General features: G+C 39.0%; 1 protein-coding gene across 13 annotated transcripts in view; it reads right to left on the bottom strand.

The window, feature by feature from the left end:
* The window catches only part of ABI1 (abl interactor 1), a 106,010-nt gene that overhangs the window by 19,581 nt on the left and 67,549 nt on the right, over positions 1–18,880 (bottom strand). For 8 of the 13 annotated variants that reach the window (XM_082843518.1, XM_082843519.1, XM_082843515.1 and 5 more), the window contains exons 3-6: positions 7,815–7,991; positions 2,858–2,872; positions 2,026–2,126; positions 590–730 (exon numbers count right to left, since the gene is read on the bottom strand). In XM_082843518.1, coding sequence (XP_082699644.1) covers positions 590–730; positions 2,026–2,126; positions 2,858–2,872; positions 7,815–7,991 — 434 coding nt within the window. The remainder of the gene's footprint in view (positions 1–589; positions 731–2,025; positions 2,127–2,857; positions 2,873–7,814; positions 7,992–18,880) is intronic. The other 5 variants (XM_082843522.1, XM_082843521.1, XM_082843527.1 and 2 more) reach the window with 1 other exon arrangement.

Genomic DNA, 18,880 nt, shown 5'->3' with positions numbered 1-18,880 from the left:
TATTCAATTTGTATTAATACATCAAGTTGTTATACTTAATAAAGTATATACTTTTCTGAATGTATGTTATGTTCCATAACCAAGTTTTTAAAAATCCACTGGGTAGCTGATTTCTAGAACTTTTTTTAATGAATTTATATAGTAACATATTCTAGTACATCAACTCTCTTAAGAAATTCTTCCTCAGATCTAAACTGTTTTCTTTCCTCCAACCTCTTAAAGTTTAAATCACATTGTAGAGTTTCTGATGTTTAACCTTTTATCCAAACTATTTAAGAGTGGTTACCTTAATCTTTTCTAAAAGACCATTTTAAAAAAACATTCTTCAGACTTCATCCAAATATACATTTGTACCTCTGTCAAAAGGAGGAAATACTAGCAATCTGCTAGCAGTATAGATACTAAAAAATCTAAAAAATAGAAGTTATAACATATATTTAAAGGAACATATACAATATTAATACCCTCAAACTTTTACATTCTATATTAGCATTAGACTAGCACTTTACCTTTACCAGCAACTCTATAGGAGTTTGTCACCAGTCAATAATGCACATTCTCAGTTCAAAGGCTCAACCTAAAAATTTACCTGTGTGTCCTCGGTCTCTGATTTAAAGAAGCTGTCCTGCCTGGACTATGCTGACTTCCAAGCCTAGCAGGACTTGTCATGTAGTCATTAGGAACTGTTGGAGGTTTAACAGGTTCCAGGGTTTTGTAAGGAGTATTTCGTCTAAAGAAGCATAATAGAGAAAGGAATATGAATAAGAAAGATAAATGGTATTTTCTCCCAAATTTGTGACTGTCCCTTTATAACCAAGTATAACACAAGTTTTGGGTTTTTTTAATAATAAAGTTTGTTTTTAAAAAACATTTTTAATTGGGGTGTATGAATTTTGTTACTTTAACACAAAAGCTAAAATTTGTTGCCTTTTCTTAGGAAAACCAATGGAAAGGGTAATTTAAAAGTTCCCATCTTATTTCTAAAAATCATGGTTATAATTTTTTTAATGCTCAGTAATATCAAACTTTGAAATACATATTATTCCCAGATCAGTAACCCACAAGCCACTGTCCTTGTATATTATGGAAGCTAAATATCTCCTGTGCAATTTACTCTTACCTCAATCTAGAGATATATGAACAAGTACATTCTGATCCTAGATGTGATGCCATTAACTTCTCAATAAATGATTTTAACTTTTCTATTTAATAACTTTGTATGTTTTTTTCAGAGGTAAGGGGTTTACAGAATGAAAATAGAAACTAAGATCCTATAAGAAAGCTGATTGCTGATCCCTGTTACTATAAAATGATTCCCCCACCCCTCCACCAAAAATAAGGAGTCTAATTTTCTATAATAAAGTGAACTATCTTTCAGAAATGTCTTACAAAGTATTCAATATTTGTATTGCATTGAAAATTGGAAAGGAAGAAGTCACAATTACCTTTTCTACTTCTCCACTGGCCTTCTTACAAAGCTACTCTAGAATGAAGGGCCCTCAGATTACCAGCAGAAGCACAGTTAGAAGTACTCCAAGTAAAGAGTCCCCAAGTCTCAGGGGAAACAGAAGAACTGCAGGCTAGCAAACCAAAGTACACAAAGTAGACCACTTATTCAAAGCTCTGTAATATCAATATTGCAAATACATGTGAAGACACCATATATGGAACCTTCTGGTCATTTCATTTTAAATAAACGTAACTCAGATTCATATATAAATCTTTTTATATATGTATTTATATATTTATATTTTTTAATGAATTAGAAGATAATAAATAAATAATGCTCATTTACATACATACAAAAAAACTTTTCTAGTACAGAATTCCTTAGAGAATATTACAGAACAGGCAGGTTCATTTTGGATTCTGTTCAAGGAAATAGGAACCAAAATGAATTTGTAAAAGGTAGTATTATCACACAGAGAGGGTCCCGTCACAAGGATCCATACATTTACTTAAGTCACAAAAACATCTCTTCCTTTGACATACAAATCCTCTTGTAAGATGTAGCTGAATTCTTACCCCAATGTTCCCCGGCCTGACATGGGAGGACTCGGTGGTTTCTGAGTAGGAGGATTTGTTCTCGACAGTGTGCCAGTTCTTGCAGGCTGGTTATTTCCATGCTAAAATGTGGAAAGAAAAGCTTTTAGTTTTATATCAAATTGTTCTCTTGGTGTTTTGACACCATGTATTATTTTTTTTATTATCAGAATGTGAAATAAGGATTCCCAGACAGTTTTAATAACAGACTTTGGTACTACATTTTAAAAAGTCAAGATACCACTTGCACTTGGCTTTTCTTATTATTTTATGCCCTTCATACCAATTTATTGCAAAATACAGGTGAGATTATTGAATTTTATATATTATTTTATTGTTAAAAATGTTCACTGAGATCTAACTTATCTGCAATTCAAATGCTGGGTTTCTTAAAATTTTTGGAATGTGTGCATGAATATAAACTGCAGATCTCAGTGTCAATTTGCTAAAATATTCATCTAAAAAAATCACCTCTATCCCAACAACTCAGTAACAAAGTCATATATAATGCCTGGGAAACCTCCTAATTGTAGGTCAATAAAAGCAAGGCAACTATCAAAAAATGAGCAAAGCAATAAATGTTAGCAAAATTAATGTTCCTATATAAATGCAGATGTCAATATATCTTTGATATATTAACACATCCAAGCTAAATGTTGCTGATTTGAACTGAGTTTGAGTATATTTAATCTACATAAATCCTATGGGGAAAAAGCAGACAGACATAGGAAAAGTTTTCAAATTTTAGTGGCTCTGCAGCCTCTATCGATATAGAGGGGAAACTGTGGATCAAATGATAAGTAGTAACTCTTACCTTGGCTTTTAGCCACTTTACGTTGCAAAAAAAGGGGGGAAAAAGTAGAAATTAATTCTAGATAAGTTATATCTGATAGGACAGGTTTACATTTACAGTTACTCAATTCATGTTAATAAGCTTTTTTACCCAGTCATATTTCAAATATTTTGTAAAGAAAAGATATCCATAAGCAGCAGGGAAATATTCATGGGTATCACATATTTTTTCAAAATAATACATTCATAAGGAAATCACTTAATTATGCCAATCTCATGCAGCTCCAATAATTTCTTAGGTCAGTATTTTATCCTATGAAATTAATCCAACTGAATCATAGATGATTTAAAAAACAAATTTTGATTTAAACACAAACACCATACCTCATTAAATGTATGGCTACTTTAATACATCAGTGTACAAGACCTAAGACTGCTGGATAATGAATGCCCATGTATGAGTATTCATTATTTGAATGGTAGTATATTATTTTAAAGAGTGATAAACTGCAAATGTTAAAATTCAAAATCACAGCTTGTTTTCCAAATTCAGAAAAGGACCTAGCACCTCAGTGTTTAAAAACAAAATTACAATGCACAATAATAGCTTAGCCAGATTCTAATTAAGGAACAAGCAAACAGGGTCTGGATACCCTCTCATGTGTAGCTTATGAATACAAATCCTGACCAGGCCAACACTAGTAGAAAGTTATATGTTGCTCTAGTTCTAAATTTTCTTCTAAACAAGTTTGACCATAATTCAAAACTGAAGAAAAGCTGCTTTGATCCTAAAGGCTACTTCTATGAAAACTGGCTAGCTTATATATATGAAATAATGCGTCCAAAGCATCCTACTTGTACCACGCCACTTAAGAAAAAAATGCCTTCAGGTTGCAGTCTTTTCCTACATTTTGGGGTGGGGCGTGGGGTCTCAAGTTCTTTCCATAATACCTGCCATTCTAAATACGTATCTGTCATTTTTCAAGTGACCACAGACGCAACATTAAGGAAATCATCCAAAAATGGAATATCCTTTGACTTATATTCTCATTTCTAGAAACTGTGCCAGAATCTTGGTATTCTTTAGTGTTTGTTTAGAATAATATGACTCATTTTTATCCTGATTAAACAATGTCTGGAATCCTACCTAGCCACTACATTTCACACCTGGATTTAGAAAATTAAACTTGAATAACTTTATTATCCTTGAAGATAAGATTTATTAATATGATAGCATTATAATACACTAAATACTATTCTAAAGTAACTTAGAAATATTCTAAATATGACCACACATCTTCCCTCATTTGCTGTTTCAAGTGAACAAGAAACAAACAAAAAAAACAGCATACAAGTATAAACTGGTCCCAAATGAAAGGATGAAAGGAGAATTTAATTGGGAATGAAAATTCTAGTTGAACTCTGCTACTATGCAATGGTGTAACCTCTAACCTCTTATGGAGCACAGCCTCCTCTCTTAAGTGCATGTTTATGTATACAAATGTGTTGCGGTTAGCGAGTGTTGGAAGGAAATGATCTCTATACCTTACAACTCAAAATATAATTGTTAGCAACCTACAAAATTTTTCCATTTCAATGTCCCCCAAACACATTCAAAACTAGGCTTTTTATTTCCTTAAGATCTCACTTCATTTCCTTAATATTTACATTTATGGATGAGTCAGTTTACCATTTCCTTGGAACCTCAGGTTGAAAATAGAACTCTTTGATTCCTACCTACCTGCAAGCCCGAAGTAGATCATAAGCTTTGCATACCACAGGTACGAAAGTCTGTTAAGATGCCAATTCTTTCTCTGAAATGATTCATTAGCTCACTCCTCTAATAAAATCGAAACCTTTTAAAAATACCATTCCTATGTATTATAAAGCTTTAGTGTTTCCATTAATAAAATGTAATAACTCCTAGATCATATGGTCTTTTCAAGGCTTGAAAACAAAGACATATGTGGAAAGTCGTTCATAAGTTATGAACCAGGCTATAAAGCTGTTAATTATTATAACTGTTTAACAGAAATAATTTTAAATGTTTCTACTAAGTGCTCAAGCCTTCTCTAGTCTAAGCATACTCTGAAACCTTGTTCTTCCTTCTATTAGGATGAACTTTAGTATTTTTATTTTTATTTTATTAGGATGAACTTTATTGTTCATCTTTTTTATTCTCCTTTAGGCAAACTTTCTGGCAGTCTCTCTATGCAAGGATTCTCTTATCTATATCTTATGCTGTTTCCAAAAGTCAAACCAGACTTACCTTAAGACACCTTTTCCATATTTTAAATTCTTACTAAACTTATGTGTACCACCTATTTCATAGCATAAAATGCATTAACACAATAAATATCAATTAAATGAATAATACAAATACCAAAACACTAAAATTTACGTCATGAAAGAAGAAAATATGATGGAATATTTAATCTTGGGGGGTAAAAAACAACACAAAACTTGGTAGCTATAAGAAGAAATATTGGGACTTCCCTGGTGGTCCAGTGGTAAAGAATCCGCCTTCCAATGCGGGGGACGTGGGTTCGATCCCTGGTTGAGGAACTAAGATCCCACGTGCCACAGGGCAACTAAGCCTGCACACCACAACTACTGAGCCTACGCGCCTCAACGAGAGAGCCTGCAAGCCGCAACTAGAGAGAAGCCTGCGTGCCGCAACGAAGACCCTGCATGCCGCAACTAAGACCCAACACAGCACCCCCCCAAAAAAAAGAAAGAAAAAAAAAATTTTTTAAGAAATATTAATATATTTGGATACAATTTTTTAACATCCTGTAAATATTTGTTTAAAATACCAAAGCATCAAAGTCAAAAGCCAAACAGCAGGAGGAGGAAGTATTTGCCAAAATATAAGGAGCTAATTTCTTTGATAGAAAAAAGAACCCTTACAAGTCAGTAAGAAAACAAACTTCTAAATAGAAAAGTAGGCAAAAGATAAGAAAATAACTCTAGAACTGTAAGTACAGTGTCTTCCAATCCTTAAAAGTGCTTTAGACACTAATTTAAGAATAAATCTACAGTTTTCCTCCTTGTAGTTTTGGCCCTGGCATTTGCTCATTAACTATTCCAAATTTCCAACTTTCACAGATCTCTACAATCCTCTAGAAATATTTAAGCCAACAATGATTTCTTAGGGAAATAAAACTGGATCAATATAGCTGCAATGAGACTACTGGGAGAAAAATAATTGTATGTATTTGTATATCACAGAAACAAAATGTGAACAAATAAGCCACATATCAGCTTCTGAGATACACTGTTCTCACTGACCACCCACCCTCCTACCCATGGTCAAAAAAATATTTCAAAATAGTCCGTACAATAATGTGAATGTACTTAATGCCACAGAACTGTACACTTAAAATGGTTAAATGGTAAATTTTATGTTATGTATATTTTACAATAAAAAACGTAAAAAAAAAAAAAAAACCTGCGTCTAAAGTATCCACATTACAAAAAGTAGATTGCTAAAATTCACATCTGCAGACTTTCAGTATATATTATGCAGTGTTTACATTTCTCATTTATACATACATAATAAAACAGTTAAATTTTCTCACCCAAAATTTCCTTGTAAAATTTGGTTTCATTTTATACTCTGCTATGTACTATGTATTAAACTGTTAAACACAATTATCAGTGGGGAGATAATAGAGGATAATCACTTCTAAGATGGTGACAGATTTTTTTTTTTAATGAGTGTATATTGCTTTGGTAGGAAGAAAAATCAAGCAAAAGGGGAAGAAGTGAGCGCATGAGAATGTGTATGCACGGGTGTATGTATATGCATATATGTATATACATAATTTTTACTTCCAAGGCAGGTACTAATAAGTTCTTCCAAATTCTCAAAATTCAAATTAAATCAATCTAGTCTAAATATCTTAAATTAAAATTGAACTTAAACTCTTAGACAACCCTAGCCACATCCTTGGATAAAAATATAAGAAACGAGTAACCTGCTCTACATTTGCAAAGTGTTCCAACTTCCAAGCCTGACAGTGAAGGGGAGATTCCAATAGTCTCTGAGAAGAGCAGAATAAAGAGCGATGTCACCAGCTATACTCCCCTCTTGATCAGGAACCTCAGATAAGTCAGAATGCAACAAATCCAGCAATAGCACCAGGCAGATAACCAGCTAGGAAAAGCTTCAAGATTCTAGCTGACCCCTAAAAAAATTATTATAAATATTCTGGAGACCAGAAACAAAATCAAATAATGGTCCTCTAAGAAAGGGACTACCAAATTTCAGAGGAATAGTTTATCTTGAGCAAAGATAGCTAAAGAATTCAGGTCATTCCAGATGCTTCCAAAATAACACATGAATATCTAAAAAGTTGAGAAGCTACAGGTATCCTTCAAGAGCAGCTAATTCTGCCACGCTAAGAAATGGACAAGGGCAACAAACAATCCCTTTCCTAAAAGCCTGTTGGGGCATGGGGTGGGAGAGTGGGGAGTGATGCACAGAACAAGATTACACACAATTGTTTCATTTTGCATAAACTGCTGAAATTATATCCACATCCACATAGATGTATTAATACACACATATTTATGAATAAATGAATAAAAGTATTTATAAATTACTTTCTAAACCAATTCTGGAAAGCATATACATTTTTTATTCTTAAAAATTCATTCAGTAGTGAAAACAAGACTTGGCATTGACAACACAAATTTATAACATCAGTCTAGGATTCAAACGGCTTAACAAATGAATGGCCATTTTAAGTGTTTATATCTTCTTGAATACAGCCTACTGCACATGTAAAATTCTGCCCCAAGCTTAGTATAATACATAACTAGTATTAAATAAATGTTCTATAAAAATTGTATTGCTAATTACTAAGAGAATCTATTAATTCTTTAAGAAAATCAGCTTTCTCACTATATTTCCTATCCAAAATATTTATTGGATATGCAAATTATTTCAAGTTAATATAATATAAAACGCTTACCTTGACACCATGGCCCACATCATCCAGAACTGTATAGTCAATAGGTTTCCGAATATACCTTACAGGACGCTCCATATTTGCAGGCGCTATTATTTTGTGAGTTCTTGATGTATTCTTATTTGTTGTCAAAATACCAATCTCTCTTCGAGCCACTTTCTCTTTATGAATGTCCACAGTCTATATTTTAAATTTGAACAAAGCAAGAAAATATTATTTGGAAGAGTAAATAATATATACGATATCCACATATAATGGACCATAAGACTGTATCACATGTCTATTTTCCAGTGAATAATACTGCATCTTCCCCATCAAAATTAAGCAAATTAATATCTTTCAGGCTCAAAACATGGACTATCTAAAGGTGATTAAAAGCACCAACTAAGTTATTGGTTTTGATACCAAAATGATTCTTAGGAAAGCAATTTTCTTTCCTAAAAACCTGGTGTGTATGGAAAGGGAGGGCTCTTGCTCTGTGTAGCTTACACTTTATTTTGTGGGGATACAGACCAGAAAAAAAAATCAGTAATAACAACTAGATGAAGTACTATAATGACACACGCACAGTTTATTTGAAATTAAAGGTATTGAGAGCAAGATGTCCAACTAGGTTGAGAAGGCTTTATAGAGTAAGTAGGTTTTTAAAAAATGAATAGAAATATGAGACAAATATGTAAATTATTCAAGGCAAAAAGAACAACATGTTGCAGACAAAGGTGTAAGAGGAAAATAAAAGGTAACACCAGAGGTTCCAATCTGGCAGCACGCAGCCTACACATCTGCAGCCTATCTAGTACTGGCCTTTACGGCTTTAAAAAGGTTTTTTTCCCCCTTATTTAATTGCCAACATTCAAAAACTGGGTAGTAGTCAGCACATGAGAAATAGTTACACAACCACTCAACAATTTAAACTTTGGCCTAACAGTAATGCGAAACCAATAACAAATTTAAACTGAGTGACATCATCAGGTCTGCATTTTAAAAGATCCCTCTGGCACAGGTGTTGAGGACAGACAGAAGACTACTGGCAGTGAGACCAGTTAGGAAATAATTACAGTAGCCTAGGTGAGAAAATTTAAGTATGTGAACTGAACTGAAAGGGGGTGGGGAAGGTATTGTCAGGAAAAAAAGTTCAGTGTTATGAGCATTTCTGCACATCTTGTGAGAAGAGGTATTGATTCCCTTTGTTCTGTATATTTATATAATAAACAGCCTTAGAAGATACAGTGTCTCCTCAAAGAGCAAAAGGCAGGTTTGTTTACTGTCCGGTATAGTAAGATACTGTCACTCCCCAGGGCAAAGGACAGGAAGGCTTACTGCCCATTATAAAAGATCTGGTCCCCTAAGCTGGGAGTTCCTTTCCTGTAACACACCCAATTGTGTGTGCAGGCATCAATCACCTGGCTCTCTTTGCAGTATCCTGTAGAAATTGTGGCTGGTTATCTGACACAAGTGCTGACTATTGCCAGGAGTAATGACAGCTTTTGTCTCTGACCAGGAGTCTCATGTCTTCTACTTGAATCCATGGAGTTGTGCAGGCTAACCTGTGAGCTTCCACAAAGGGTAGGATCTCAACCCCTCACAATTTTTGAGTTTTGGTAATGAAGATGGAATGCTGACAAAGACAAAGCTTTTTAGAAACGGAATGAAAGGGCAGTTAGCAGGAACTGAGAGAAGTCCATGGGAATCGGGAGTGAACATGTGGACCAGACTGTATGGTCCCCCCCAGGCAATGTCTGGTCCTCTACTTCACTGCCTGCTAATGATGCTGAACTGGTGCGGCAGTTTCAGGCTGAGTACCAGGAAGTAGTTTCAAACACAGCAGCCTGAACGATGCCCTGGCTACTGTCAGCTATCCACCAAGCTCACCAGGTCGGCCCTGTAAACAACTAGTAATAGGATTTGTCTGGCAGAGGGAGGCGGGAGCACCATAAATGTATCCATACTGAGTGTGAAAGAAGGAAAACTGTAACCACTGTGGGCAGAACCAGGAGAATCTTTAGCAACTGCTAGTTTGCTGGGGAGATTGAGGGGGTGGGAGGGGCACATAATGCTTGTTAAAGAAGAAAGGCAACACCTGGCTATTTTAGTGCTCAGCCCCTCCTGCAGTCTGTCTTCTCAACATTAACCCCATTCGAGATAAGTAAAAGACCTCAGGTTTTGGCAGTGGGCCCTGTCTGCTACAAGACAGTTCTGGTCCTTCTGGGAAACTTTCCCCGAAACAATCTCCCAAGGGCACTGACTAGTCTTTGGGCTCTTCCGTACTAAAGTGGATTTTAAGTGATTTAGCAAATGATTCACCACAGAATGAGAAACTCACCCACAGAAATGTAGATTAAATTCTATCAGCTTCAGAAAACCCTCCTAGTCCTTATGCTGAAATCAAGCAAGAATTGAAGGGCTGTTCTTTTGACAATGGAGCGAGCAGCAGATAGTCCACATTAGGTGGACTCCTAAAAACAACGATGCCACCCGTGCAGATCAAGCCCAAGTCGGCCAAAGAGTACAAACTCATGGCCCCCGCCGGGAAGTGATGTGGCTGTAGCCGCTGAATCAAGGCATCCCTAACGGAAATGGATGATGCCAGTCAGCAATGACGGCCCTGCCACAGAGTACACAACACAGGGCTTTGGGTGCCCCAAATGCTCGCAGCTACGGCGCCACTCAAAACTGAAATAAATTCACCTTGTTTACTGGTGCAGAGCTGCTCTCTCCCAGCCTCCCCCTACACCCTTTAAAGAGAAAGATTGTTAGGAGCGGGGCCAAGTTCTCCCAGTCCCCAAGGGGAACTGAAGATCAAACATACCTGGGTTTGCGAGATCACTGTAGGGAGGGGAGGGACATTTTATAGCTCTGACTGATATATATTGGAGCCCATGTCACCTTCATGCCTCATCCTGTGGAGGGAGAGGGTACCTGCTTTCAGCTATGAGGTTTGGGTGCAGTTCACGGTGCGGAAGAGATACTAATGTGTTCTTTTGGGTGGGACTCTTGGTACCAACTCAATGTATTACTGTTGTGGCTTCCAACACTGAATGTATAATTGGTATTCATATTTTTCATGCTTGCACAGTGAATACTCTTAAGAGCCAGAGGGGATTATGCCACCTGGGAAGAGCCACATGTAGAAAAGCACTAGCAGCCTTAGTGGCCCACAGTCCTTATGACCCCTCTGAGTACAAGTTTCTGTGCCTGGGTAATGTTACTGACTGGAGCTTCTGACAAGAGGAACAGCCTCCACCAGAGGTGCCCCTTGGACTTGGTATATTCAAGAATGCAGCCAGCCTGACCCCTATGACCTCTCAGCTCTACAGGAAAGAGTGGCAGCTACCCCTTTAGGGAAAATTTATTTTCCATTCTGTTGGTTCAGTGAGGCCCTTGATTCACAGAGGATCCCCTAAATGCCTGGGCCTGGTGCACTAATGACTCAACTAAGCTGAGACCCTGTGGTGTTCCGTGGACTGCTGTGCTGTTCAACCTCAGTGCCAGCTACGCAGAAATGAAAGTGGGTGTGGCTGCTGTGCTCTGCGGGCAGAACTCAAGGATGTTCTCAGAGATCTGGCTGATATTCCCGGTGATAAACCTTGTTAGGCTTCTACTGATATGGGGCTAATACCCATTGGTAATGGTTGTTTGGGTCTGCTACTTAGAAAACTACAGACTGACATCTTAAAGACTTGCCACATAAACTGTGGAGACAGACAGTAGTTGCCGAGCAGACCATCTAGGTCACTAACATGAGCCATAGTAAGGGCCCATTGTCTGGTGAAGCTAACAGGAGTCCAGCTGCTGATGAAGCCTGCACTGCCCAGACTGCCACCTCTGCCGGCGGATCCATCACCATTCCAGATGCGTCAACACATGGACCATCATTGAACAGACACAGAGTAAAGGACTCTGTTCCTGATGCAGAGGCAACCTCTGCGTCCCACACTGGTGACTCCCAGGAAAAGACCCATTCGTCTCATGGTGAGAGAGGCCACATCTCCTGCCACTGGCAGACCGGCTACATCAGACCTTTAACCCCGTCTTCACACCATCAGTAGTGTCTCACCGCTGATGACACTCTTCCAGGTTATGGTATTACAATGCCAATCCAATCAGCTGGCTCCAGCCATACCACTGTGGCCCCTGACACTAATCTGTGTCATGTTTTTCACTTTCCAAACCATTTGCTATCTGACAATGGTATACTTTTTAACACAAAAGTCACAAAAAATGGGTTGTTTGTCAAAGTATGTGATGGCCTTCCACACTCCCTACCATCCACAGGCATCTTGTATTGGTGAGTGCTGAAACAGCATCCTCAAAAATCAACTTAAAAAACTCAAAAACAAAAGACAACTGGATTCAAAAATGGTCAAAGGACTTGAATAGACATTTCTCCAAAGAAGATATACAAATGGCCAATAAGTACATGAAACGGTGTTCAACATCACTAATCATTAGGGAAATGCAAATCAAAACCACATGACACCAATATGTATAAAATAGATAACTGAGGAGGAGAAGATGGCGGAAGAGTAAGACGCGGAGATCACCTTCCTCCCCACAGATACACCAGAAATACATCTACACATGGAACAACTCCTACAAAACACCTACTGAATGCTGGCAGAAGACCTCAGACCTCCCCAAAGGCAAAGAAACTCCCCACGTACCTGGGTAGGGCAAAAGAAAAAACAGAGACAAAAGAATAGGGACGGGACCTGCACCAGTGGGAGGGAGCTGTGAAGGAGGAAAGGTTTGCACACACAAGGAAGCCCCTTAGCGGGTGGAGACTGCGGGTGGCGGAGGGGGGAAGCTTCGGAGCCGCGGAGGAGAGCACAGCAACAGGCGTGCGGAGGGCAAAGCGGGGAGATTCCCGCACAGAGGATTGGTGCCGACCGGCACTCACCAGCCCGAGAGGCTTGTCTGCTCACCTGCCGGGGCAGGCGGGGCTGGGAGCTGAGGCTCAGCTCCGGTCAGAGCGCAGGGAAAGGACTGGGGTTGGCAGCTTGAACACAGCCTGCAGGGGGTTAGTGCACCACGGCTAGCGGGAGGGAGTCCAGGGAAAAGTCTGGACCTGCCGAAGAGGCAAGAGATTTTTTCTTCCCTCTTTGTTTCCTGGTGCACGAGGAGAGGGGATTAAGAGCACCGCCTAAGTGAGCTCCAGAGACGGGCGCCAGCCGCGGCTAAAAGCGCGGACCCCAGAGACGGGCATAAGACGCTAAGGCTGCTGCTGCCGCCAGCAAGAAGCCTGTGTGCAAGCACAGGTTACTATCCACACTCCCTTCCAGGGAGCCTGTCCAGCCCGCCACTGCCAGGGTCCCAGGATCCAGGGACAACTTCCCCGGGAGAATGCACGGCGCGCCTCAGGCTGGTGCAACGTCACGCCGGCCTCTGCCCCTGCAGGCCCCGCACTCCGTACACCTCCCTCCCCTCGGCCTGAGTGAGCCAGAGCCCCCGAAGTAGCGGCTCCTTTAACCACATCCTGTCTGAGCGAAGAACAGACGCCCTCCGGCGACCTACACGCAGAGGCGGGGCCAAATCCAAAGCTGAGCCCTGGGAGCTGTGAGAACAGAAAAAGGGAAATCTCTCCCAGCAGCCTCAGAAGCAGCGGATTAAAGCTCCACAATCAACTTGATGTACCCTGCATCTGTGGAACACCTGAATAGACAACGAATCTTCCCAAATTGAGGAGGTGGACTTTGAGAGCAAGATTTATGATTCTTTCCCCTTTTCCTCTTTTTGTGAGTGTGTATGTGTATGCTTCTGTGTGAGATTTTGTCTGTATAGCTTTGCTTCCGCCATTTGTCCTTGGGTTCTATCCGTCCGTTTTTTTCTTTAAAAAATTTTTTTTCTTAATAATTATTTTTTATTTTAATAGCTTTATTTTATTTTATCTTACTTTATTTTATCTTCATTCTTTCCTTCCTCCCTCCCTCACTCCTTTCTTTCTTTCCTTTTCTTTCTACTTTTTCTCCCTTTTATTCTGAGCCGTGTGGATGAAAGGCTCTTGGTGCTGCAGCCAGGAGTCAGTGCTGTGCCTCTGAAGTAGGAGAGCCAACTTCAGGACACTGGTCCACAAGAGACCTCCCAGCTCCACATAATATCAAACGGCAAAAATCTCTCAGAGATCTCCATCTCAACACCAGCACCCAGCTTCACTCAACGACCAACAAGCTACAGTGCTGGACACCCTATGCCAAACAACTAGCAGACAGGAACACAACCCCACCCATTAGCAGAGAGGCTGCCTAAAATCATAGTAAGTGCACAGACACCCCAAAACACACCACCAGACGTGGACCTGCCCACCAGAAAGACAAGATCCAGCCTCATCCACCAGAACACAGGCACTACTCCCCTCCACCAGGAAGCCTACACAACCCACTGAACCAACCTTAGCCACTGGGGACAGACACCAAAAACAACGGGAACTACGAACCTGCAGCCTGCAAAAAGGAGACCCCAAACACAGTAAGATAAGCAAAATGAGAAGACAGAAAAACACACAGCAGATGAAGGAGCAAGATAAAAGCCCACCAGACCTAACAAATGAAGAGGAAATAGGCAGTTTACCTGAAAAAGAATTCAGAATAATGATAGTAAAGATGATCCAAAATCTTGGAAATAGAATAGAGAAAATGCAAGAAACATTTAACAAGGACCTAGAAGAACAAAAGATGAAACAAACAACGATGAACAACACAATAAATGAAATGAAAAATACTCTAGATGGGATCAATAGCAGAATAACTGAGGCAGAAGAACGGATAAGTGACCTGGAAGATAAAATAGTGGAAATAACTACTGCAGAGCAGAATAAAGAAAAAAGAATAAAAAGAACTGAGGACAGTCTCAGAGACCTCTGGGACAACATTAAATGCACCAACATTCAAATTATAGGGGTTCCAGAAGAAGAAGAGAAAAAGAAAGGGACTGAGAAAATATCTGAAGAGATTATAGTTGAAAATTTTCCTGATACGGGAAAGGAAATACTTAATCAAGTCCAGGAAGCACAGAGAATCCCATACAGAATAAATCCAAGGAGAAACACACCAAGACACGTATTAATCAAACTGTCAAAAATTAAATACAAAGAAAACATATTACAAGCAGCAAGGGAAAAACAACAAATAACACACAAGGGAATCCTCATAAGGTTAACAACTGATCTTTCAGCAGAAACTCTGCAAGGCAGAAGGGACTGGCAGGACATATTTAAAGTGATGAAGGAGAAAAACCTGCAACCAAGATTACTCTACCCAGCAAGGATCTCATTCACATTTGATGGAGAAATTAAAACCTTTACAGACAAGCAAAAGTTGAGAGATTTCAGCACCACCAAACCAGCTTTACAACAAATACTAAAGGAACTTCTCTAAGCAAGAAACACAAGAGAAGGAAAAGACCTACAATAACAAACCCAAAACAATTAAGAAAATGGGAATTGGAACATACATATCGATAATTACCTGAAATGTAAATGGATTAAAATGCTCCCACCAAAAGACACAGATTGGCTGAATGGATACAAAAACAAGACCCATATATATGCTGTCTACAAGAGACCCACTTCAGACCTAGAGACACATACAGACTGAAAGTAAGGGGATGGAAAAAGATATTCCGTGCAAATGGAAACCAAAAGAAAGCTGGAGTAGCAATTCTCATATCAGACAAAATAGACTTTAAAATAAAGACTATTAGAAGAGACAAAGAAGGACACTACATAATGATCAAGGGATTGATCCAAGAAGAAGATATAACAACTGTAAATATTTATGCACCCAACATAGGAGCACCTCAATACATAAGGCAAATACTAACAGCCATAAAAGGGGAAATCGACAGTAACACATTCATAGTAGGGGACTTTAACACCCCACTTTCATCAATGGACAGATCATCCAAAATGAAAATAAATAAGGAAACACAAGCTTTAAATGATACATTAAACGAGATGGACTTAATTGATATTTATAGGACATTCCATCCAAAAACAACAGAATACACATTTTTCTCAAGTGCTCATGGAACATTCTCCAGGATAGATCATATCTTGGATCACAAATCAAGCCTTGGTAAATTTAAGAAAACTAAAATTGCATCAAGTATCTTTTCCGACCACAACACTATGAGACTAGATATCAATTACAGGAAAAGATCTGTAAAAAATACAAACACATGGAGGCTAAACAATGCACTACTTAATAACGAAGTGATCACTGAAGAAATCAAAGAGGAAATCAAAAAATACCTAGAAACAAATGACAATGGAGACACGACGACCCAAAACCTATGGGATGCAGCAAAAGCAGTTCTAAGAGGGAAGTTTATAGCAATACAATCCTACCTTAAGAAACAGGAAACATCTCGAATAAACAACCTAAACTTGCGCCTAAAGCAATTAGAGAAAGAAGAACAAAAAAACCCCAAAGTTAGCAGAAGGAAAGGAATCATAAAGAACAGATCAGAAATAAATGAAAAAGAAATGAAGGAAACGATAGCAAAGATCAATAAAACTAAAAGCTGGTTCTTTGAGAAGATAAACAAAATTGATAAACCATTAGCCAGACTCATCAAGAAAAAAAGGGAGAAGACTCAAATCAATAGAATTAGAAATGAAAAAGGGGAAGTAACAACTGACACTGCAGAAATACAAAAGATCATGAGAGATTACTACAAGCAACTCTATGCCAATAAAATGGACAACCTGGAAGAAATGGACAAATTCTTAGAAATGCACAACCTGCCAAGACTGAATCAGGAAGAAATAGAAAATATGAACAGACCAATCAAAAGCACTGAAATTGAAACTGTGATTAAAAATCTTCCAACAGGGCTTCCCTGGTGGCGCAGTGGTTTAGAGTCTACCTGCCGATGCAGGGGACATGGGTTTGTGCCCCGGTCCGGGAAGATCCTACATGCCACGAAGCGGCTGCGCCTGTGAGCCATGGCCGCTGAGCCTGCGCGTCTGGAGCCTGTGCTCCACAACGGGTGAGGCCACAACAGTGGGAGGCCGGTGTACTGGAACAAAAAAATCTTCCAACAAACAAAAGCCCAGGACCAGATGGCTTCACAGGCGAATTCTATCAAACATTTAGAGAAGAGCTAACACCTATCCTTCTCAAACTCTTCCAAAATATAGCAGAGGGAGGAACACTCCCAAACTCATTCTACGAGGCCAACATCACCCTGATACCAAAACCAGACAAGGATGTCACAGAGACAGAAAACTACAGGCCAATATCACTGATGAACACAGATGCAAAAATCCTCAACAAAATACTAGCAAACAGAATCCAACAGCACATTAAAAGGATCATACACCATGATCAAGTGGAGTTTATTTCAGGAATGCAAGGATTCTTCAATATATGCAAATCAATCAATGTGATACACCATATTAACAAATTGAAGGAGAAAAACCATATGATCATCTCAATAGATGCAGAGAAAGCTTTTGACAAAATTCAACACCCATTTATGATAAAAACCCTGCAGAAAGTAGGCATAGAGGGAACTTTCCTCAACATAATAAAGGCCGTATATGACAAACCCACAGCAAACATCGTCCTCAATGGTGAAAAACTGAAAGCATTTCCACTAAGATCAGGAACAAGACAAGGTTGCCCACTCTCACCACTCTTATTCAACATAGTTTTGGAAGTTGTAGCCACAGCAATCAGAGAAGAAAAGGAAATAAAAGGAATCCAAATCGGAAAAGAAGAAGTAAAGCTGTCACTGTTTGCAGATGACATGATACTACACACAGAGAACTTTAAAGATGCTACCAGAAAACTACTAGAGCTAATCATGAATTTGGTAAAGTGGCAGGATACAAAATTAATGCACAGAAATCTCTGGCATTTCTATACACTAATGATGAAAAATCTTAAAGTGAAATCAAGAAAACACTCCCATTTACCACTGCAACAAAAAGAATAAAATATCTAAGAATAAACCTACCTAAGGAGACAAAAGACCTGTTTGCAGAAAATTATAAGACACTGATGAAAGAAATTACAGATGATACAAATAGATGGAGAGATATACCATGTTCTTGGATTGGAAGAATCAACATTGTGAAAATGACTCTACTACCCAAAGCAATCTACAGATTCAATGCAATCCGTATCAAACTACCACTGGCATTTTTCACAGAACTAGAACAAAAAGACTGCACAATTTGTATCGAAACACAAAAGACCCTGAACAGCCAAAGCAATCTTGAGAAAGAAAAACGGAGCTGGAGGAATCAGGCTCCCTGACTTCAGACTATACTACAAAGCTCCAGTAATCAAGACAGTATGGTACTGGCACAAAAACAGAAAGATAGTTCAATGGAACAGGATAGAAAGCCCAGAGTAAACCCACACATATATGGTCACCTTATCTTTGATAAAGGAGGCAGGAATGTACAGTGGAGAAAGGACAGCCTCTTCAGTAAGTGGTGCTGGGAAAACTGGACAGGTACATGTAAAAGTATGAGATTAGATCACTCCCTAAGACCATACACATAAATAAGCTCAAAATGGATTAAAGACCTAAATGTAAGGCCAGAAACTATCAAACTCTTAGAGGAAAACATAGGCAGAACACTCTATGACATAAATCACAGCAAGATCCTTTTTTTTTTTGCGGTACGCGGGCCTCTCACTGCTGTGGCCTCTCCCGCTGCAGAGCACAGGCTCTGGACACGCAGGCCCAGTGGCCATGGCTCACGGGCCCAGCCACTCTGTGGCACATGGGATCCTCCCAGACCGGGGCACGAACCCGTGTCCCCTGCATCGGCAGGTGGACTCTCAACCACTGCACCACCAGGGAAGCCCAGCAAGATCCTTTTTGACCCACCTCCTAGAGAAATGCAAATAAAAACAAAAATAAACAAATGGGACCTAATGAAACTTCAAAGCTTTTGCACAGCAAAGGAAACCATAAACAAGACCAAAAGACAACCCTCAGAATGGGAGAAAAAATTTGCAGATGAAGCAATTGACAAAGGATTAATCTCCAAAATTTATAAGCAGCTCATGCAGCTCAATAACAAAAAAACAAACAACCCAGTCCAACAATGG

This window comes from Leucopleurus acutus (genome assembly GCF_964270905.1).
Source record: "Leucopleurus acutus genome assembly, chromosome: 1".
NCBI classification, from domain to species: domain Eukaryota; kingdom Metazoa; phylum Chordata; class Mammalia; order Artiodactyla; family Delphinidae; genus Leucopleurus; species Leucopleurus acutus.
Note: the sequence above shows the minus strand (reverse complement) of the source record. Positions and strands in the feature narration are given on the sequence as shown.